This window comes from Armigeres subalbatus, chromosome 2, assembly GCF_024139115.2.
Source record: "Armigeres subalbatus isolate Guangzhou_Male chromosome 2, GZ_Asu_2, whole genome shotgun sequence".
Classification (NCBI taxonomy): domain Eukaryota; kingdom Metazoa; phylum Arthropoda; class Insecta; order Diptera; family Culicidae; genus Armigeres; species Armigeres subalbatus.
The window spans coordinates 199677044-199701856 of NC_085140.1; the positions used below are offsets into that span (position 1 = coordinate 199677044).

Here is a 24813-nt window from a genome sequence, read left to right on the forward strand (position 1 = left end):
AGTATTGTCAAAAAGCAATATTGTTTTTCATCTTATTCGTTGTTGAAAAAATAACAATTACCCGCGTTTTTAACTTTTTAACTTTATAAATAAATAACATTCATGAGCTAACCTACTTAATATTAAATTGATTTTCGATTTTATCGGCAATCATTTTCGCGATTGCCAGTGAGCTTGTGGCACCAGGCGACGGCGCATTGCGGCAGTGCAGAATATTCTTGGCAAGGGCATTCTCACCTTTGCCGTGATCGAATACGAAATCATCAACTAGATTGCCATCCATATCGAGCGCTTGTGCTCGCACTCCAGCTGGTCCTCGCTGAACATCGTATTCCTGGACTTCGGGAATAAATTTCTGCAGTTCCTTGACCTGCAGCGGAATTAAGGCTGACCTAGCTACCTCCTGCAATCCAGCTCCAACGTACTTTAGTGCCATCTTGATAAAACCGGGGAACTTCAGGGCATCAGCCAACTCGAAAACGTTGACATCACTCCACTTGTACCCTTCACGTTTAAATGCTAACACCGCGTTAGGTCCCAGCCAAACGCTGCCGTCCATTCGCGGAGTGAAATGAACGCCCAAGAATGGAAATCTTGGATCTGGCACTGGATAAATGTTTCCTTTCACCATATGGCATTTGTCGGGATTCAGCAGCAGATATTCTCCGCGGAATGGAACGATCTTTGGAACCGATGAACACCCAGTTAATTCGGCCACCTTATCCGACTGCAAACCGCCACACGTGAGAATATATTTTGACTGAACCACATTGTTCTTCTTACTTCTGACTGCGATGGGATAGTTGGGATCTTTTGTTTCCTCGAATTTTGAAACTTCAAAATTGAGATGGACATCACCGCCGGCTTGTTTGAAATCCTTGGCGTAGTACTGTGTCACAAGTTCCCAGTCAACGATTCCCGTGTGCGGGGACCAAATTGCTTTCAACCCATTGCAGTACGGTTCGATTTCTTTGATGCGCTTCGCATCAACCACTTCGACGTCGGGAACATTGTTAGCGAGTGAGCGTTGGTAGAGATCCTAAAAATAGTGAGAAAAAAATACAAAAATTATTAGAAATCTGTATAAAGTTGGTGCCGAATTGTTGAGTTCACTCCAGATCATTTTTTGTGCGATCGCATTGGGCTTTCTCCCAACTCGCCCAATTACATATTTCGACAATTTTTCAACTTTCTTTTGAAAATCAGACTCTAAGGAAGTGCAAACTCATTTGTATATATAGAGATAAAAAGTAGAAGAAAATAATTTATATTTCCAAGTTTTGTTAAAAATTTAGTTGTTTTAAAAACACCCTGAACCAAGTTTATAACAGCCTATGTAAGACAAACTGTTGAACTCAGTAACACAACATGACATAAACATCTCATTCTCTTTTGCGTCGAAATATAACTTTTACAGGTAACCTTTTGTTGAATGCACGTGCAGGTTTAATGGGGTGTAAAAGGTATCAACATTTATGTATCTTCTCCTTAAATCAATATGAATTGATTTGTATTCGTATCCACGTAACTTGAGAAGGACTGGAATGAATTTCTTCATTCCTGTAACAATTTCGTTCGACAGAATCTCTAACATGTTGAATGATAATAATTATAAGAAAAACTGAGAAAGTCGTGTAAAATCAAAATTACGATTTTAATGAGAATATTGCATGGACAGTTACCACTGTACAGGACAACGTTTGTCAAGTCAGCTAGTCAAGTCAGCTTGATAATTTTAAAATACGATCAGGTAGAACTGAATTAGTTCTGTATAACATAAACAACTATTCATCTATATTCGTAATTGAATATTTTTTCCTCATAAACTTTTTTTCCTCTCCTTTCCGAAACCATCAATATTCGCACCTAATTCTACCTATTCTTTGTCAGGTGAAACTTCATACTATTTTACATCAAAATGTTAAAACGAAAAATTCTGGGTTGTTCCAGTATTGCACTAAACCATCGATATAGATGTTCTATTCAATTGCAGTATGCTCGAACTTAAAAAATATTTGAAGTAAACAACGGCAATACAACCCAAGTACCACTCAGCGATTATGGAACGTCTTGCGTCAGAAGGATTCCTTACATAATTGCTTAATAGCTTGACGTCACTACTTTCAAAAATTGATTATCATTAGAGCGTTGAAAAAGAACCAAACTGAAAAGATCATGTCGAAATTACTGTGTAAAATTGCTTTTTTGGCATACATTTTAACAGATAAGCCTGATTCAACCATTTGACGCCAACGTATACGGTACGAAACCGCATCTCTTCATCCTCGATTGCGCCAAGTTTTTTTGCAGGTACCGTGATTGAACGAGTGTAAAATACATTGCTGAAAATATAAACAATTAATGTAGGTGAAGACAAGCTTGGTCAAAAATGGCGACCAAAATCCTAAATCCAATCCAGGGCATCGTCTTTTCGTTTCAATGAGATCAATCAAACATGCGTTTTTCAGGCCAAAAGGAGGTTTTCCATTGTTCATGGAGAGGAACTTTTTTCACTCTTCACTTTTTTCTCTTTTTATTCTGACGTTTTATTATTCAACTGATAAAACTGCTGTAAAAGCCGCATTTCTTAACCGATTCCACGTTGCATTCCATACTTGTTTCGAGTCAATCCACAGAACGGTTTCAGATTTTTTTCCAGATTTCACTGGGGCCAGTTGTCCCCGGAAAAGGTATTATTTATAGGGCTCCTAGGCAACTTGAGTTCAATCCGGTCACATCGGTCCGGATTGTCGCCCATATGACCGGATAAAGCCCTAATGGCTCAGGACTTCTAAAAATATCATTCTCATCATTACTTTGCAAATTCATGAATTCATGAAAACACGACCTGTTTTGACTTAAATTTTTAAATAACTACTTTTTCCAGGGGCAACTGACATCAATGAAATCTGGAATAATTCTGAAACCGTACTATTGATTGACACAAACTTAGTATGAATTAAAAATTGGGACCCATTCGAATGGAACGCAAGTTGTTGCGTAAGAATCGGTCAAGACATGGGGTTTAAAGCAGTTTTAATATATGAAAGCCCTTAAAAACAGACATCAAGTACGGAAAGGTTAACAAGGTTGTCCACTAATGTATGTCATTTCGTTTTTTACCCTATCCGAACCCCATTCTGTCTCTGTGCAAGTAGACAACCATGCTCGGGTAATCTTTTGTTAGGAAGAAGTAAAGCTCACCATTGTCAGCTTTTGACGCAGTTGGACACTGCTTTTGTGCTTCGCAGGCATGCTGCCAATTGGTTCCTTTTGGAACGACGTACGCCTTTAAGTAGGCTGACCATACGTACCGTATTTAACGGGACAGTCCCGTTTTTTTGACCTTATTATGCTGTCCCGTCGTAATCTAAAAAATCCTCAATTTGTCCCGTTTTTTTAGTGATTCTTCCAAAGAGCCCCAAAATATTATTCAAACAAATTCAATATTTTAGGCAGGAATCTAAAACCAAATACAAAGAAAGTGACCGAAATCCATCAAAAAAGTGTGAGATGTTATGTTATTAGTGTTGCTTTTAAGAGAATGCTATTTATGCCTTTATGTATTTTGCATGGATTTACTTTTCTTTCTTTTTTCTTCTTTAGCAGCTAATGACAACAGGTGACAACAGGAGATTTTTTCATACAGTTCCATTTTAATGACTTTTTCGAAGGCCTGATTGATTCTTTTCGAAACACTGAGAATCATTCAAAGTCTTTCTGAATAATTCTGAATTTTTCAAAATCATCCACTGTAAAAAACGATATTAAAAAATAATTTATACATCACCTTAACAAGATCGAGTTTAAGGCAGTTTCAAACCGAGGGATTCGGTTATCACGTACTTTAAGGCTAGGTTGGAGGCTAGATCATATGGTTGTCTGCAAATTTTACTTGCATATGTGTGAGTGGGATTTATGAGATTCCGTTGTAGAAAATTGTAGAAAGATTTAAAATACAGTCCGACGGAAATCTCCGAGAGTTCGAGCTGTAAACCAGCCTATAAATTATCCAAGATTTGTTTTACTTTCCACGATGAAATTGCATGGAGTCCCACCATCAAAAATCACTGTGAATCGATAAGATTTGACATTTATTCACATGCGCTAACCATGTTCATGGAAATAATTTAAATTACATTTTATTAATGTTCTTTACTTGTTGATATTCTTGATATTCTTATCCGTAGATTTTCTCTCACTTATGTTCATGAATTTTTATTTAGTACAAGAAATCAATAATTCCTCCCACATTTGAATCATTTGTTTGAAAAACTGCATATATCCATTTTTCACTATGCCGAGAAAACAACAAAAAACTGTTTTTGAACAAATTGGCACCAAATCTTTTGATTTCTTCGATACAGATCAATAGTTTTTGGCAAAACTCAGCACCCTGAGGCACTTCCAGTATGAAAACTCCAAGCAGTACTTCATAATTGCTCTTCAAAGTGCGTGTACATAGGGGGAATGACGGCTTTGGCATGTTTTGATCTATTATTGGCAGTGGTTTTTTTATGACTGATTATGCTCAAATTTGGCCTAAACATTCTTTGCATATCAAAGAATATTGTGGCCAAATTTCATAAAATTTGATCGACAAAAACCCCCCTGACAATAACAGAACAAAACCTGCCAAAGCCGTCTTTCCCTCTATGTAGTTTCTCAAACAAACGAAAAATTCTTTTTTCATTTTTAAAATGTCACATATGTAGTTTCTCAAACAAACGGTTCATTTACCTTTTGACATTTTTTCTAACATTATTTTTTCTTATCTCTCTAAGTCCAGACCGGCTTTGGGCTTTGATACTTTGACTATTTTTTGTCATTTTCAATTGTTCAGAATTGCAGAAGTTTTTTATATTAGTCAGTAATAAAATCTATGTGTAATAGAAGTTTTAAAAAATTCAAACTCCCACAATTTTTTGAAAATATTTTGAGAAATACGTATATTTTTTGTGTTTTTTTCCGCGCCCCTTTGAAGAGTGAAATATTTGTAGTTTAGTATTTTTCCACAACTAACTTAATGCTATAGAAAGTTATGGTGGTGAATGATTCACTCTAAAATTTTTCTCTAACTTCTTACAGCTGCTAACTTCTTACACGGGGAATGAAAATTAAGCTTCTACAGCTCTTGGATTTCGTCACAAGGTTTTCTGACATGTCCCGTTTTGCAAGTGCGTTTGTCCCGTTTTTTCACCGAAATGATCTTATCAGCCTACCTTTAAGCCCCAAACGCAATTCAGCGGAACAGCGACAGAAACGGAAAATATATGGGCTAACTGTCAAATCTGCCATTTCCGTCGCCGTTCCGCTGTATTGCGTGGTGGCCTTTAGTGTCTTTTAACTCCAAGCATCCTAGATTTTTACTCGTTTTAAAAGTATGTACCCAACAAACATTGGAAGCTAATAAAGTGCACTCCTCACGGAATCCAAATTTCAAAGTACTCGCATTTTCAAGGGCACACCACTCGATACGGAAGCAACGCACAACTGTCATTCTTATAATTTCAGCTTCACTGCGTCGCAGCATGCGTGAAATAATAAAAATGGCAGTTGTGCGTTAATTTGGATTCCGTAATAAGTGTCGTTAACCGAAAACAGTCTTCTTCAGCGAGAAAACTAGTTTATTCTCGAGACGAGCTAGCCTCGGGCTGAAAATCTCGATAATAAAGAATTTTGGCACGGCAAATGCTGGGTAAAGCGTACCATTGGTACTTGCGTACCTGAAGGAATAAAATAGACCCCATCTCGTGGTTCTTAGCGTCTTACCCAGCAACTCCTATCCCTACCTCCCCGTGGCGCTGGCCGGGATACGAGCAACCTTAGGGAATATCGGGTAACCAACTCCTTGGGCACTATGCTGACAGGGAAGGAGGGGGGGGGTTGCTCCTCTCCGGAAGTGCAAATCTTACTAAGCGTCTGTTCTTCATGTCAGGATTGGCTAACAACAGCGTCTGTTCTCCATGTTAGGGGCGGCTGATCATCGTCCGAGTGCCAGCGAGGGACTCTAAGTGAAACTGTGCACCATGGTCCACCGGGAATAAGGAGCAATGGTCCTCCGGAAATTTGAGGGGTTTGGTGTCAGGCTCTGCAAGCCAGCCTTTAAAAAAAAAACATAAGCAACGAACAATCAACAAGAGAGTACGGGCCGGAATCATCGGCGAAGACCACTGCGACGAAAAGGGACTAGTGATTGGAAATTCGGTTCGTGGAACTGCAAATCTCTCAACTTCATCGGGAGCACACGTCTACTCGCCGATGTGCTCAAGGACCGTGGATTCGGCATCGTAGCGCTGCAGGAGGTTTGTTGGAAGAGATCAATTGTGCGAACGTTTAGTGGTAATCATACCATCTACCAGAGCTGCGGCAACACACACGATCTGGGAACAGCTTTCATAGTGATGGGCGACATGCAAAGGCGCGTGATCGGGTGGTGGCCGATCAACGAGAGAATGTGCAGGTTGAGGATCAAAAGCCGGTTCTTCAACTTCAGCATAATCAACGTCCATAGCCCACACTCCGGAAGCACTGATGATGATAAGGACGCATTCTACGCGCAGCTGGAGCGTGAGTACGATAGCTGCCCAAGCCACGACGTCAAAATCATCATAGGAGATTTGAACGCTCAAGTTGGCCAAGAGGAGGAGTTTAGACCAACTATTGGGAAGTTCAGCGCACACCGGCTGACGAACGAAAACGGCCTACGACTAATTGATTTCGCTGCCTCCAAGAATATGGCCATTCGCAGCTACTACTTCCAACACAGCCTTCCGTATCGGTACACCTGGAGATCACCACTGCAGACATAATCACAAATCGACCACGTTGATGGACGGCACTTCTCCGACATTATCGACGTCAGGACATATCGTGGCGCTAACATCGACTCCGACCACTATATGGTGATGGTTAAACTGCGCCCAAAACTATCCGTCATCAACAATGTTCGGTACCGACGTCCGCCGCGGTACGACCTAGAGCGACTGAAGCAACCTGATGACTGCATACGCGGAGTATCTCGAGGCAAAGTATCTTCCAGCGTTGCCGGAAGAGGGTGAACTCGATGGGGTCCCTACAGTCAAAGCAGCCATTAACGACGCAGCGGAGAACAACGTCGGGTATATGGGACGAAGTCGACGGAACGATTGGTTCGGCGAAGAGTGCAGACAGATTCTGGAGGAGAAGGACGCAGCGCCGGCGGTCGCGCTGCAGCAAGGTACCCGGCGGAACGTGGAACGTTATAGACAGAAGCGGAGACAGCAGACCCGCCTTTTTCAGGAGAAGAAACGCCGTCTGGAAGAAACGGAGTGCGAGGAGATGGAACTGCTGTGCCGTTCTCAAGAAACACGCAAGTTCTATCAGAAGCTCAACGCATCCCGCAAAGGCTTCGTGCCACGAGCCGAAATGTGCCGGTATAAGGATGGGAGCATCTTGATGAACGAACGTGTGGTTATCGAAAGGTGGAAGCAGCACTACGAGGAACATTTAAATGGCGCTGAGAGTACAGGCAGTGAAAGTCAAGACAGCGGAGGAGACGACTACGTCAGTTCAGCGGACGATGGAATCCAACCAGCCCCCACCTTGAGGGAAGTTAAGGATGCCTTCCAACAGCTAAAGACCAATAAAGCAGCTTGTAAGGATGGTATCGCTGCTGAGCTCATCAAGATGGGCCCGGAAAAGCTAGCCACTTGCCTGCACAAACTGATAGTCAGAACCTGGGAAACTGAACAGCTACCGGAGGAGTGGAAGGAAGGGGTTAAATGCACCATCTACAAGAAAGGTGACAAGCTGGAGTGTGAGAACTTTCGAGCGATCACCATCCTTAATGCCGCCTACAAAGTGATATCACAGATCATCTCACATCGTCTGTCACCATTAGTGAATGAGTTCGTGGGAAGTTATCAAGCCGGCTTCGTTGACGGCCGCTCGACAACGGCCCAGATCTTTATTGTACGGCAAATCCTTCAAAAATGCCGTGCATACCAGGTCCCAACGCACCATCTGTTCGTTGATTTCAAGGCGGCATACGACAGTATATACCGCGTAGAGCTATGGAAAATAATGGACGAGAACAGCTTCCCTGGGAAGCTTACCAGACTGATCAAAGCAACGGAGGTTGACGTGCAAAACTGCGTGAAGATTTCGTGCGAACACTCCAGTTCGTTCGAATCGCGCCGGGGACTAAGACAAGGTGATAGACTTTCGTGCCTGTTGTTCAACATTGCGCTAGAAGGTGTAATGTGGAGAGCCGGGTGTAAGAGCCGAGGAACGATTTTCAACAGATCCAGTCAATTTATTTGTTTCGCGGATGACATGGACAATGTCGGCCGAACATTTGCAAAGGTGGCAGAACTGTACACCCGCATGAAACGTGAAGCAACAAAAGTTGGACTGGTGGTGAATGCTCCAAATTCATCAACCGATTAGTAATTAGCCCTGATGATGTATGAAAATAATAACTAATATTAATGACGTCATTGTCAAGAAAATAGAACTCAAAGGAACAACACCAAGATGAATTTAAATTATTAAACATAAAATGTAAACTTATTACAATTTATCTACAAAGAAATAAGAAAACACGACGAAGTACATTTCGTGGCAAATTAAAGTTGAACAAAAATGAAACTCTATTGAACTAACCGCAAGTCCATGTACAGATGGGACTAACTTGTGGTTAGTTCTGTAGAGGCCGTGAATTGCCTTTTTTGTAGCGTAGTTAGTGCATCAAGTTTTCCCAAGCCGGTCTAGGTTGATCGTCGTAAAAAAATTTCGCGATTTATTCTTCTTTGAAGAACATCAGCTTCACGTAGAACATAGAGCTCTGTCAAATGTCGTACTACGGCGGATACGTAATTGATGGCTCTAAGGCAATCAAACGAGCCAAGCAGCACATTAAATGATGTAATTTAATTTACACAAATTTAGTCATAGACGAGATACTTCGATCTATGTACAACCAAATCAAGTCAACCAAATCGATCTAAACTGTGCTACTCGGAGACAGCAATCCTCGTAACTAAGAAAAAGCAGCGAGCCCCAACAGTTTAATCTTAGAGACGCAAACCACAAAGGTACGAAAGGTCGAAAGCCCAAAAGTTGAAAGAGACCAAATATACGACAACAAATTTGGAAACAGGCTTCTAAAGCAAAATCTAGCTTATAACATTTCACAGAGAATCCTCCTTCTTTATTTCATGGGAAGTTCTTCAGCCAATTTACAGTGAGCATGGAGCAGTAGAGTGATTCAAATTTTGACTTTTTCGCTCCCCTATGCTTAAACGATGACATTTGCTGTTTTATTAATCCTCCTATTTTTTTAGTTAATTTGGATGTAACTAGACTAAGCACGAGCAGTTTGAAGTTTGTATGGAAATTGCTATAGAAATCGTCAATAAAGCAAAAGACCGTTCCGTGTTGCAACCCATCAAATATTCAAATGCAATCGACCCGATGACTTCATAGAATACTTCCTTAGTTATAGGACAGTTGTTGTTGCGAAGTGATCTGACTTTTGTAAACAAAGTTATAAAGAAAACAAAAATGCTCATTATTGATATTGATGTTATTCTTTTACGTGTTAAATTGAATTTACCACGATTCAGTATTTCCCCAATAACTTTTCTTACAAGCACAGAATCGTTTCGCAACAAAGACGACCAGTTTCATTGCAACATTTTCTATGTTGCCAATAAAGTCGTATATTTTTAGAACTTAATGAGCAACGTTGCGGAACGGTTTTCCCCAAAAGTGACTGTTTTCATAGTAATTTTCATACAAACTTCAAACTGCTCGTGCTCAGTCTAGTTACATCCAAATCAGCTAAAAATTTAGGAGGATTAATAAAACAGCAAATGTCATCGTTTAAGCATAGAGGAGCGAAAAAGTCAAAATTTGAATCACTCTAATGGAGCAGCCACCGGGCGAGTATTGTATGATTAAACAGTTCTCGGAACAGTGAAGCTGAATAATTAGTACTTGTTAAATCGTGCACTTGTAACACGTGTCGCTTCTGTCAAAAGAGGCACGATCCTCCATTGTGTGGAGTCTGCGAGTGCACGCTTGAGTTAGCAGATTTTAGTAGATCCATCAAATTCGTATTCACTTTGTTTTTAACCTTTAAGCGCCCTGGAGCTTGGAGATTCATGTCGTTGGGGTGACCAGCCTAAGGATGATTTATTGTGCTTATATAATGTACTCTATTGATCTTCTCCTTCAAGAAAATCTTAAAAAGAATAGTCATCGAAAAGCAAGTTATGGTCATTTCACAAGAATAATTGGAACTAGAATATAGCGTGACAAAACCCATTGCAATTGCACTAATCGAGTTTCAGATATAGTAATTGATTTCCACTCCAGGTGGATATACCCGCACGGTGTCTTTGTTCAAAGAGACTTATTTTCAAAAAATCAGTATCTACACCCACTACACGATAGTATAGGCATTCCTCGCGTAAGTGCAATTATAAAATGTTCATTTTTTAATAAAATTTTGGTGGATGTGACATTAGTTGTGAATAAGATTTATATAGAGTTTGCACTAAAAATATCGAAAAAATTAATATTGTTTTAAATCCCCCGATAGAACTTTTTAGTTTACCCATGATATAGAAGAGGAGACCATACACTTTTGTGTGATGGGTGTTTCATAGATATACTGATTTTTATAAAATATTCCCACATAGAAAAACCGTGCCCGGAATATAGGCAATTGACTTCGATTGTACATTATTGTTGTAGTTTGAGCTCCAGGTTTCAGACCAATATTTTAAGATGGAACGCGATTAGCAGCAGTAAAAAGCTTTGAGGCAAAGGATGTTTTTAAAGTAAAGATTTATACAACACCAGTAAAACTTGGTAATTTGACTTAGGAACCTCGCTGTTTCTGTAAAAATTCGCGATAAAGCTGTTTGGCGATAATTTCTGTTTTATAATGCGACGCCTTTAAAAACGAAGATCAGAACGCCTCAGCTAATGTGCTAATTGCTATGCATAAACCCACATCGTGTAACAACATTACTCATTCCACGAACATTTTAGAAATATGCTAAACATTGATGTTTGGGTTTTAATTAACGCCTAAAAGCTATAATGCAAAAGTGTGCCTGAGTGATTGTGATAAATCGACTTATCACGACCATGTATAATAAAAGATAAGTTTCCAAAAAGGCACAAAAAGTTTGCGAATAATCATCTAAAAAATCCTCATTAACAGTTACAGAAGAATAATATCGAATTGAATTAATAGAAAATAAATGAATGATCCAGTTATCAACAACCAGTGTTATAAAAAGGGATTGAACTTATCATTTTATTATCATTTAGTATTCAGCCAATAACTCCTTTCACAGGCTGAATTCCGAAAAGTGTTATATGGCGAACTTCTAGCGCTGATTCCCCTCTACAACTTTGCCCAAGGGTACATGTCTCTATGTCTAATATTCACAGCGTGAAACGCTATTATCACTCAATATACTAAATGATAATAAGTGTTATTATCATTTAGTATATTAAAAGATACTAGCGTTTCCCGAGCAAAGTACCCTTAGACAAAGTTGTAGAGGGGAATCAGCGCTAGAAGTTCGCTATACAACACTTTTCGGATTTCCGCCTCTGGAATGAGTTGTTGGCTGAATACTAAATGATAATGAAATGATAAGTTCAATACCTGGTTTTAAACAGATATCTATTATCAATAATCAATTCGATGTTTGACCTCAACAATGTTTTTGTAACATGTTACATAAGCTGACTATCTGACAATAAAAAAAACTGAAACCTCCCAATCTAACAGCATTTTCTTCTTATTGCAAATGCAAACAGGTAGGCATATAATCACACACTCGGTTCGCCGGGTATCAAAAGATAACGATAAACTATGTTATTATTCCTTCAACTTCTTCACCATTACTTACGTTCAATCGGCCCACTTCAACCTCATTCGTTGCCACAATTAATTTCCCGACCTTCTTATATGGGACATTCTTTTCGTCGAAGTATTTATAGCTCAAATGAAGACCTTCGACGCACAGTTTTGCCTTCAGCGATCCCGGCTTATAATAGATTCCAGCGTGTATCACACCACTGTTGTGGCCACTTTGGTGGAAGGCCAGTTTGTGTTCCTTCTCGACTATGGCCACCTTTAGCGACGGGTGGCGCAGTAAGATCTCCCGAGCCGAAGCCGTTCCGACGATTCCACCTCCCACCACGACAATATCGTACTGTCTGCAAACATTGCATTCATAATTACACATCAATTGGTTTCACCTTGACGAAACGGGTTTTGACCTACCTTTTAGCATCCTGGGTGTAGGCTCTGATGGCCGGTTTAATGGTTGAATTGTTAGCTCTTACATTACTATTTGTAACAGAGTACAGTCGTAGAATCGATCGGTCAATAGTTTTTGATAGCATAGTGGATTGGAGGTAATTGAAAAATGCACTGAACTGTAATTGTTGCTGCCAGAGACTATCGACCGAAGAGAGCCACTGTTGCCTAGTGATAATGTGAGAAGCAGGTAGACTAACAGCTGATAATCACGGCTAGGTTACCCTCGTTTGCCAACAGTACAAGTGATATGATAACACGCAGCGAATGCGAATGAACGACCGCCCGCACTGACCGACAGACAGTTTTGGGAGTTTTATTTGCGTGACCTTCATAATTCAGAATGCTAGCCAAACAGATGACTTGGGCTGAATATGTGAAGGTGAGAGCACGCTCATCAGTCCATCGTCGCCGTGGAAGCACAACACGCGAAAACAAATCGCGATATGACGCATGCGCGATATCAAAATACCAACACACTTATACGACTTCGTGCGTGAAAAGAATGAATGAACAAGCCGCGAAGGTTATCGAACGGTTTGAGACTCGATTTTAATACAACATTGCGGTCGGGACTATGGAAGATTACTAACAAGTATTCACTGGCGCAATTCAAATGTTATCAAATCGATTAAAAATAACTTTTTTGTGTTAATATTAATGAAATAAAAAAAACTGTTGCAGCTCTTCAACGTCAAACTTGAAGCTGTGGAATATTCCATTCTAACGTTAAGCTTAGATTGGACAAGTTAATTGAATAGCTCGAATAATATACCTACTTTTTGCCTTTCTCGTATACTAAGTGTACGCAAAGGCTGGATCACTCCAAAACCGAACTTTTGATAAAAGGATCGGAGACCCATAGTGTTATATACACTTTTTTGTACTTAGCCTTGCAACATGTTGTATTCGACCTTCCTTATTCGTGCGGTAAGATGCGCGGCTACAAAGCAGGACCATGCTGAAGGTGGCTGGGTTCGATCCCGGTCCAGTCTATGAAATTTTCTCGACTTCCCTGGGCATAAAAGTAGCATCGTGTTTAGCTTCATGATGTACCCGAGCAGCACAAGTCAGACAAAAATGTTTGCAGCAACTTGATTGTGACTAAATCTGGTCACACATCAGGTGCAGTAACCTATGTGAAACATGTGTGCTGCTAGGGTACAAATGCAAAAATGGTAACTTGGTTTAGAAACCCCTTAGTGGGGATGTGATGCCAATTAAAAGAAGAAGAAGAAAGTTGTATTCAACGCGGAATCCTGCCTAATTTTTCGCTTTTGAAAATTGGGCTAATCGGCCATTGCGTTCCAGAGTTATTAAAAAAAAAACATTGTTTTTTTTCTCCATTTTTCCCAAGGAAAAAAAATCAGAATCATTTTTTTTTTTTGAAAACTGCTGCAATGCATTCAAATGATTGCAAATGAATGTGAATTGATGGAAATAATTGAATCTATCTCCCTAAAGTGCAATTTCAATGCGTTTTTCTCGTTATATTTTATAATACACGAGAAAGGCACCAACACCGCTAGGTGGATGATTCTGGGTTTTTGTTGTACACAAATGCATGATCTAATATTTAATGCTTCATTTGTAACTACTTCAACGGGGAAGAATTTGCTCCATAATTTGTTCGACCGGTAATTGATGAGACATGGAGTTGCTAACTGTACATGAGTTAACGTTTATATTTATTTAGCTAAGAATCACTGGGCAGTCAGTTCTTGTCAATGGTGAGTCAGAGAGTAACATAGCTGAGAAAGCTCGCGTTCAGTGTGTCTGGATACATGAGCAAGGCACAATGTTCATAGCGAGGTAGCTGATGAGGATTGCTCCATGGCAAATGGCGGAGAGCGAATTAAACAAACTTTCGTTGAACGGCTTGAATCCAATTAATACTATTCCATAAATGCGGGATCGAAACCGTATAGTAGTATGCCAGCGTTGGTTGAACTAGCGAACAGAACAAACTTTTAGGACAAGAAACGTGCTTGAAACTACTGACCAAAAGATATTTTAGTTACAAGATAAAGATTGTCGCTTCGGTTCCCTTTGTTCTGCTGACTACTGAACAGCGACAATCTTTATCTAGAAACTAAAATATCTTTTTACTGGCCATTCTCATTATTAGGCCGAGGCTTCGCGAAGCTTTTTAAATAGTCTGGTTGTCAACGTAGATTGTGGTAAGTTGGCAACCGTTTCCAGAACCGTATCTCCAGAACCGTATCGTGACAGACGTTAACTGCCCATAAATCCATATCAGTACCATGTTAATAAGAAATCAAGCAAACATGGGACTGTTGTGAATTTATGGGCAGTTAAGGCATCAGTTGATTTCAACGTGACAGACGTTAAGCCATCGACAACTTGACTATATACACAGAATTCCGATTATTTTCGCTAGTTAAATTTGCTGAGATTTCAAATATAGTTAATCAATAATCTCAAATTACTCCCTATGCTATTAGTTCGCAGAGGTAAATTGATGATTAAACGAGTGGATCGTAAACCGGAGCAATCGATACGTGGTTTCCAGTAATAGGTTCGTTTGTTGTTATGATTAGTCGTTGAGTGATGCATTCTTATAGAACATTTCCGTAGTAAAATCCACATCATTTGTCTGCAGAATTATGGATGGATGATGAATCCGAGAATCCGTGATCGAATTAATTCCACGTAAGAAAAGTTAGAAAACAAACTATGAAATAAGCTAATAAATCATGAATTCAGATATCAAAACGGACTTTCTAAATTACACTCCCACTACCCCCTCAACACTGATTGATTTTTTTTTTGTTAAATGTCTTGGCTGTGCATATGCACAGCACATGTTTCGAAATGGACAAATTGATATGAAATTTGCGAAAAAGAATCCACGTGTCTTGGAGGGACTCGAACCCTCATATGCACAGCCACGATATTTAACAAAAAAATGGTTTTCGTACGGCCGAGTTGCCGAATAATATGCAATTAATTGTAATCAAGTGTAGGTCTTCACCGTCATTAGTCGTCTGAGTACACGCGACCGCATGCGTAAGGCAATCAAACTCATCAAATGCTTTAGCCAAGCAAGCCTTTGGCACAGCAGAGTGTGATTGATTCGCACTCTATACAAATCCGATATGAGGGTTCGAGTCCCTCCAAGACACGTGGATTCTTTTTCGCAAATTTCATATCAATTTGTCAATTTCGAAACATGTGCTGTGCATATGCACAGCCAAAATATTTAACAAAAAAATGGTTTTCGTACGGCCGATTTGCCAAATAATATGCAATTAACTGATTGATATGATTCTCAAAGGTAAGCTATGTGTTTATCAATATCAAGTAGTATTCCTAGATCGTTCACGCAAGTTTCTTGAACAACAGATTTGTACCCCATATTATAGTTATGCACTTCATATTGGTTGCTTCTTCCTGGTTAGCGTGATAATCCCGCATTTGTTGCAGATCAAAACAAAAAAAAAATTTTTTTTTCTGTTTTTTTTAATATAAAAGTCAAGTTTGTCAAGTTTGTATCACTTTCATTATTTTTAGTTACTAGCTATCTCCAAATGGAATTTATGCGAATTCAATGATATTACATTATCTTCTGAACTTATGAATTTAACATAACAAACAAATAATTTCATTATTTTGGTTTTAATTTGCCGTGGAAAATGTTGGAGAGTTGGTTCCATCAGGTCTTCAAATCTTAAGGTTCTGCTGGGAGCTACAATTTGGACAAACTGTTGAAATGACGCCCATGCGGCTGTCGATCTTGTACACGATGAGTATTTATGCTGTAGATCTTCATCCGCTATCCCGCAATAAGTACATATTGGTGATTGAATCAAATTCATACGGTGCAGGAGCTTTGCGTGGGTTACCTTTTTGTTCACTAACATGTAGTAAAAGCTTCGTTCAGATGATTCTAGCTGTTTTGAATTGATGTTATGCCAGATTTTTTTCCAGTTTGAGTTTGGTGACTCTTCCATTACCTTTGGGCAAGTTATTTGGCTCAGATATCGATGATGCAAGGCAGCTGAAGATGGAGCTCTCAACACCTCTTGAGGGATATAAGCTATTTCTTGACAGATTTGCTTAAGACACGGGCAATCAGTTGGGAGCTGAGCTAGATTTGGAGGATTACCGATCCCTTCTATGAAACTTCTATAAAAAGGAATAGAATCGATTTCACAAAGATGTCTGTTGACAAATAGTGTTTTGCATTTAAATATCGGCAAGTGAAGATTTAATCCGCCTCTGTTTACAGGAAGTGCCAGTTGATGTATTGCCACTCTAGCTGTATGACCGTGCCACAAAAAGCTACCTATTAGTGAGGTTATTTTAGCTATGTGTATTTTATACAGTGGTAAAATTGATGAAATGTACCACATTTTTGAGGAAACAAAAGTGTTCATCAATATGACTTTTTGATGGAGTGAAAGGATCCTCATTTTGTGCAACCAGATAAGTTGCGCCATTCTTGATATCAGTGTATTCCAATTCAAAATAACCATTCGTCTAATCGAGTTTGAAAAAATAACCCCTAATATTTTAACTTGTTCTGTTGTCTGGACCCACTGCACATCCACTTTGTTGCGAGCTGTTACGTATCCAACGTCTAAGGCCGAGGTTTTTTCCAGGTTTAGAAGAGCGCCTGCACATGTCTCAAAAGAGTGAAAAAGTTGTTTCACTCTCTCAATTTTTCCATCACACGTCGATATTATAGTCACATCATCCGCGTATGCAACCACCAAATCAAACTGACCACTACAAGTTTCTTCAATTCTCTGCAGGAGAGGATGGATATGACCCAAGTATCCCAAAATAATCTATTTTTTTCATGCGATGTAAAAATGGGATTTTAGGGGAACAAATCTCGCTTAACTTTTCAAAAGGACCTAAGTAACATTTTTTTCATGAATTAATTTGAGTACTGCAATCAAAAACTTTCATGTTGTTCTGTTGATTGCGCTATTCAAATTAATTCATGAAAAAAATGTTACTTAGGTCCTTTTGAAAAGTTAAGCGAGAAATCAATAATTCCAATACGAAACTGGGACCAGTGCGAATCCGCACCTGCGGGAGCGCAAAATGTTGGCTTTGGGGGGAGTTGATAATAACCAACAGTGCATCATTGAGACCCATGTGGGCGATAGCAGTGCGAATCCGCTCCTGCGGGAGCGCAAAATGTTGGCTTTGGTGGGATTTGATAGTAACCAACAGTGCATCATTGAGACCCATGTGGGCGGTAGCAGTGCGAATCCGCACCTGCGGGAGCGCAAAATGTTGGTTTTGGGGGAAGTTGATAGTAACTAACAGTGCATCATTGAGACCCATGTGGGCGGAAGCAGTGCGAATCCGCACCTGTGGGAGCATTTAAAGAGACTGTAAAGGTGTTCGGCTGTACGGCACACTATTTTTTGTACACACATACACGCTCACATGCACACATATAGCCTAAAGAGACTAATAAAAATTTTTGGATTTGGGCAAAGCTTCTTAGTTGTCGACCAAGTGTGACTAAGAAGGACGGCAGGGCTGGGATGGAGGTATATAACGAATAGGTGCATCGACAGCGGGTCGCCCTGGCGAACAGAGCGCTGTATCGGAAACGAAGAAGAGAGATGACCGTTGACTAAAAGCCGCGAAGTTGATAGATCCGAAATTGTTGCGAGTAGACGCGTCAAGTCAACGTTGAATCCGAGAGTATCCATCGTGTTGAAGAGAAAGCGTCGGTTCACACGATCAAATGCGTGATCCAGGTCGAAGGATAGGAGTTTTCCCGCTCGGCGATGTTTCCTGAGTTGAGCTATCTTGTCGCTCCGAAAATAGTCCGTCGTCCATTTGAACATTTCTGTACATTGCTGATGATATTGTGTTCAGTCATTACCGTATCCATCCTATACTTCAGTATTCGTGCCAAAAGTGTGTAGTCATAGTTTAATAATTATATTGGGCGATATGACTTGATTGTATTGCCTGCATTCTTTTTACGTACTGTGGAGTCTGGAAAATAATCCAGTCTACCAGCTTATGGTGCTACTGTCGAAGTGTCCACGTCCTGCTCGTCCGACGGTCAATCGATGAAAGAGGACGAGTCATGCCGATGCGTTGACTGCAGAGCACGACGTGTCATTTTGCCAGCCATAGAATGAACACCTGTTCATTCATCTGTCAACATACATGGGGATAAGACACAGTGAGAATATTACACGTTGAGAGAAGCTAACCCGTTCTCCACACATCTTCCTTCCTCTCTCAAGAAAAAGAGCAAAAAAAAAAAATTGCCGGAAGTTGGAACATTGTAGCTTATCATAAGCTGATGATTCAAATAATTGTATCGTTGCAAATAATAGTGTCGTTCAATTAGTTAAGCACTGTATTCACCACATGACCACAGACTATAACAAATGCAATGTTGTTTGGCTGTGTATTACCATCGGCTCCATATTTGCATACATCTTTTCTCACTATAAGCATATAAGCCTAAAGCAGCGGCACTCCGTAGCATCGTTTTTTTATGAATTACTAGCAGACCCGACGAACTTTGTTTCGCCTAAATTAGATTTATTTTATGATTAGTTCTTGAGTTATGCAGAAAATTCTGTTTCAGGGGGGGGTCTCGAACCATTTTAAGAACCTTCTCCGGCCCCAAAAACCTCTACATACAAATTTTCACGCCGATCGGTTCAGTAGTTACGGAGTCTATAAGGTTCAAACAGACAGAAATTCATTTTTATGTATATAGAAGTAGAAGATAAAGATAATGTAGAAAACTAACTTGTCTCGAAAGCCGTGGTCGTACTATTCACCCTTGTAGTTTCTCTGTGACTGCTTTAATTTATTTGTTCATTCGGTTGGCAGCGATCTAATCCGTTTGCCAAATATTTTTCCCAGAGACCTACATTTTGCATACAATATGCCTTAATTTCGACGGTATTAAAACAGTAAAACCATTTTATTTACCAAGAAAATTAAAAGAACGGATACATGGAATATTGTATAACTTCACTTGCAAACAAACTGACTATAAGCTATATTCAAAAAATTAGAAAAGTTAAACCTCGTGCTGCTAACCGTTTGTAATGAAATTGCTTATAGATTTTTTTGATAAGTTTTGGAGACTTTCTTTCCCGAGCATTTTTACTTATTCTTCTTCTCTATACAACATCAAAACCCCAATTGGTGGTAAACGTAACTAACCGACATATCAATTTGATCATTGCTGTAACCGCATTGATCACATGAACACCATACGGCGGTTTTGGTTTAACATGCACCTTGCGTCCACGCGGAAGTACTCTATGTCAAATAAAACAGCGTCACCGCATTTTTATGTAAACTTGCGTCTTCATATCGCGGTCTACTCTAAACATCAATCCAGTTGCGACCGCAGACCCATCCTCGGCTAGGTGTCGTTATATAGTTTCATGGACAGTATTATAAATCACCTCAATCCTACAGTGACAAAATTGACCGAAACAAATCAGGGATATTGGCTCAATTGATTCCATTTAAATTTTGATCAAACATTCTTACATTGTTTCAGACGATCCGTTCGGCCCCACCTTCACTTCTAGAACAGACTAAATCCAAACCATCCCAACAAAGAATATTTTGGCTACTGTATCTATCTCGTGATACTTCACCTAGACCATTTTTAACCTTACAAATATCTTCCTCTCTGGTAGCGTTTCGGAAACAACAATCTAGCATCTAGTCTAGCTCAATTCATAATGATATCACTATTACTATTACTATTTGTTCATCAAACGTCCCGTTTGGTTGCATTCCCTCGCAATGAAAACTCACTGAGTTCATCCTAACAGGAGTCCGGACCTGTGGAACGAAAATCATTGACCAAACGTCCCATTTGGCCTTAATGTACTGTATTCCGCAAACGAGCATCTCGCCTCGCTAACACAGTACCTCACAGAAGTTCCAATCTGCGGCATACAATATTCTATCAGACGTCCCGTTTGATACAACACCTAATCGCTTTGAGCACTGCTCACAGGAGTCCCAACCTGTGAAGGAAATCGAACACCAAACGTCCCATTTGGCCTTTCCCGATTTCATAAACGAGCATCCCGCTACTTCACACAATTACCTCGCAGAAGCCCTCTGCGGCAATTTATTCTACCAGGCGTCCCACCTGATACGGCATACAAATGCATTGTACGCTGCTGACAGGAGTCCCAACCCGTAGCATGGTATTTTATGAATCGTCACACTTCCCAGAACGTTTAGCGATAGTCTGCGCCATCTAGTATGCCGTTTTTTCTTACGGAAAAAATCGGAGCTGTATTCGCCCATTTTTTCACATTTGTTTGATTAATTTTTACTTACCAATTTATCTCATTATGACTGCTGGTTAACGGTAGATAACTTTATATATTAGCTTTATTGTCGGGTGGACAATAAATCCTGGCACGGATCGCCAAATGTGGAGTCTGGAAAATAATCCAGTCTACCAGCTTATGGTGCTACTGTCGAAATGTCCACGTCCTTCTACGTCCGATGGTCAATCGATGAAAGAGACCGAGTCATGCCGATGCGTTGACTGCAGAGCACGACGTGTCATTTTGCCAGCCATAGAATGAACACCTGTTCATTCATCTGTCAACATACATGGGGATAAGAGACAGTGAGAATATTACACGTTGAGAGAAGCTAACCCGTTCTCCACACGTACTAATACAATTACTCCGTTGACAAACTCTGGCGATATATTACCACTTAGACCTTCGTTCAGAAGCAAATTGAGCTCTCTGTGTATAATAACGAAAGCCCACAGATAGAACTCCCTAGGGATTCCATCGGAGCCAGGTGATTTCCGAGCTGCGCTTCCCTTTAGTGCAGAAAATATTTCGCTTGTGGTGATAGGATCCATCAAGTTGTTATTCAAATGACTGTTCTGAGGAATTTTCGGTTCACAACGAAAGGGGTGTCGTTCTTCAGGAGTATTTGTTTCAGCATACAGATCCTTGAAATAGTTGACGATGTGCTCCTGAACAGTGATTGGATCTTCAATTATGTGACCGTTGTTATCTTCGATCTCCTGTATAACAGTGCGTTTCCGATTCCTTTCTCCTAATTGGAAAACTGACAACGGTTCTCCTGCAAGACGAGTTTCGTTTATTCTCTGGAACATATGGGTGTTTTTCCTTTGCAAGATCAACATTTTCGATTTGAACTTGTTGATGTCAACAAGCGCTCTTGGATTGTCCAGATAATTGTTGTAGGCGGAGCGAAGCTGTGTGTACAATCGTTGATGTTGGTTGTGAAATTCTGCTGAGAGCTCGTAGGATTTTCTTCGAAAGAAGGATCGAAGTTTAGGCTTCACGAAGAAAATCCACCACTCCATCCAAGAGTTGAAATTTCTTCGTTGTCGTGTCCAGTAGGTCCATTTCATTCCGAAATCCTCAAGAACGTCGTTTGTTAGTATGTTTGGACGAAGGCTCCAGAAACCTCTCCCTCGCTCTCTACCCATAGAAGGAAGACAGAGCCTTGCTGTTACAGCTAGATGATCCGTGAATGAACATGCATGTGTGACCGCGGTACGAAGTTGAGGACGTAAGTTTGAGCTGATGTATATTCTATCAATTCGGCAAGCTGAGTTTTGGCATATGTATGTATGCTCGACCCGGTTACCATACAGTAGCTCCCATACATCGGCTAATCGGATTTGTTGAACTGTGTTTTTGAGTGCAATACTGAAATTACTGATACCAGTGGAGTCTTTCGGGTGAGTTACCGGATTAAAATCCCCGCTCAAGATAGTGTATTCGGTTTGGTTTCGAAGGTAGAATGCAACCGTATTATTGAAGAAGGCTTCTCTGCTGGTACGGTGTTGACTTCCAGATAGTGCATATATATTGCAAACTGTTATGTTATCGTTTATACGAAGTGAAATTAATCTCGAGTCCAAACTTCTCTCAACGTGTGTGTATTTTATATAGTCTTTGAGCAGGATCGCCGTACCTCTTTTAGTATGATCAACATTGAAGATGGAGTTATAGCCAGAGATTGCTAGTGTTTCATTTTCGATTTCCTGGAGGAATACAATATCCAGATCTTGCTGTCTAACGAAGTGTCGAAGTGCGTTGAGTTTGTTTTCATTAGTTATATTGTTAATATTGATAGTTCCAATATTGTAACTCTGGAAAGCCATCCCTATTATTATTTACGGTTTGAAAGTGCGTCGATCTTGGTTCGGTTTTTTAAGTGTGGGGTACTCATACTTGTATTTTTTTGGTCGCAGTGAACGGTTTGTGCTGCTCGACGAAGCTGTTGAGCCGTCACTATGTACTCCGTCGTCTATATCAGTATTGGTTTTTGGGTTGGGAACTAGTGGCGTTTTGAAACTATCATCTGCAGTAACGACCCGTGCGGCCACCTGTTGTACGGTAGCTATAATCGCTGCTGGTCCCTGCGGCATCTCTGTATTTGTATACATCACAAGACATGCCGAGTTGCATTCCATGTGTGTAGCGGGAGGCTCCATCGCTGTGTTCAGTTCGGAGTTTTCAGGTTGCAGTGACGGCAATGAAGTTACCGCCGCTGGCGGTGAAGAAGTCGAAGGAAGAACAAAGGTAGGTCCCGTGTCCCTTTTAACTGCATTAGCATACGAGCTGGTTTTTGAAGATTGTTTGGTGGTGTTTATGCGATCGTTGACACTTAATTTTTGTACTAAAAGCTTCTTGTTCTGAGTACAAGGAATACCCGAGTGAATGTATTCGTTACAGTGTCTACATGTGTGCTTCTGGCCGAAATATGTGACGTAGGTGGTCTCGCCTTCCACAGTGATGTATGACTTGATTTGACTTTTGAGAATCATCTTAACTGAGCGAATACCCGAAGGAATATCGTCAAAAGCATACTTCTCCGACCATGCCAGCTCCTCGATTGCTAATACTTGTCCATAGTTAGACATGTGTTCAACAATAGCCTCATTTGCTACGTCTTCTGAAAGATCATGGAGACGAACGTCGACAGCACCATCCTCCATTAGAATTCTCAGTTTGATCTTTTTCCCAGAAACTTCAATCTCGTGCCGGTTGTCATGTTGTTGAACAATAGATTGCGCGGTCTCGAGATCGACGCATTTCACGAAAGCACACCATAAGTAGTGGTTAATTTGCACTCTCACAACTTGGGTTTTCGATAGACCAAGCGCTTCAGCGATGAAGGGCTGTCACGTTTTTGTTCGTTTCCGCAAGAAATAAATTCGGCTGATGTATATTTTTTGCATATGTACTAGAAGAAAAAAGTTTAAGTTATCTGAAGTTTGTGATTTACGAGTTTGGTGACATTGACTCAAGTGTATTCTTATTAGAACGCGCGAAATCGTTTGTGTATTTTGTATACGCGGATGTGTTTGGTGAAAATATGTTTGAATGTGTAATAATACCAGGAAAATATGGATCATTAACGAACTGCTCGGATTAGAGCTGGAAGAGTAGTGATTTTTTCGTGGACACTAGTTGTGGTCTTTTCTTCCTCAGTTCATTTATACGGAATTTGATCAATTTGGTGAGATTGTTTCAATTTGTTTTTATATGATTCCAAAACTAAATACGCGCTGGATTTAAAAATCCGGAAGTTTGTTTATGGATCCATTATCCAATTGATAATGGTAGCATAAACAGGCGGGGCTTATTGCAAGTGAAAGTGACCTCGGACTGGACGTGAGTTACCAGGCAGTCTGAAATGGGTTACTGGAGCTGCAGTAGAGCTAACACCTTCTAACTCCCGGGCTAAAGCTGACTTTATTAAAGACAGCTTTCTTCCATAATACCACTGCCGGACAGTGGGGGTTAGATTGAAGATACACACACACACACCAAGCGCTTCAGCGATGAAGCGGTGAATGTTCTCCAAACTTGGTTTCTTCGATAGATTCGCGAATTCTATTCTGAACGTGTTTACGCGACGGTGTGGTGCGTTCATGGTTGAACGAGTGCCACCTACGAGGTGGAATAACACAAGCGAAAATAACGAAAGCGGAATAACCGCCGGTAAATTGTAAGAAAATCTTATTTAGATACGATTGAAACTAGCCGGCTTTCCAACAAAACGCGTCTGTTCGCATCAAGTGACGAAAGCTAACTATCATTCAAACACCGCCAGTTGGCACTGGAGATAGTATATGTCCTTCATTTTTTTCCTGTTTCGTACAAAGGCAGTACCACTACTTGGTAAATTAATTTGGGATTTTGACTTTAATACTGCGCTGCAAGCATGACTGTCGCATATTGATATGGATTGCTAATACAGCCAGATCGGCATATATTCCATTCGTATACGTATACTGCCGCTAACCGCAAGTCAGACTTATCTGGATATGGCGTCCATATACAGATAAGTCTGACTTGCGGTTAGCGGCAGTATAATTTATATATAAAATCCCTTGGACATGGTCTTCATCGCGGATGGAGTAAACGTTAGTAGATTCGTGGAAGTTGAGCAGTTACTCAGCCATGAGCACATGTTGC

The 24813-nt window shown here is 40.2% G+C and overlaps 2 protein-coding genes across 2 annotated transcripts in view; one reads left to right on the forward strand and one right to left on the reverse strand.

The window, feature by feature from the left end:
• Positions 1 to 24813, forward strand: part of LOC134211490 (uncharacterized) — a 709859-nt gene that overhangs the window by 630998 nt on the left and 54048 nt on the right. The gene's annotated exons all lie outside the window — the stretch shown is intronic.
• On the reverse strand, positions 3 to 12678 carry LOC134215741 (L-2-hydroxyglutarate dehydrogenase, mitochondrial). The gene is made up of 3 exons (XM_062694872.1): positions 12296 to 12678; positions 11919 to 12228; positions 3 to 1039 (listed from the first exon to the last, which is right to left on the reverse strand). The coding sequence occupies exons 1-3, from the start codon at positions 12415 to 12417 to the stop codon at positions 113 to 115; spliced, it is 1359 nt and encodes a 452-aa protein (XP_062550856.1). The 5' UTR covers positions 12418 to 12678; the 3' UTR covers positions 3 to 112.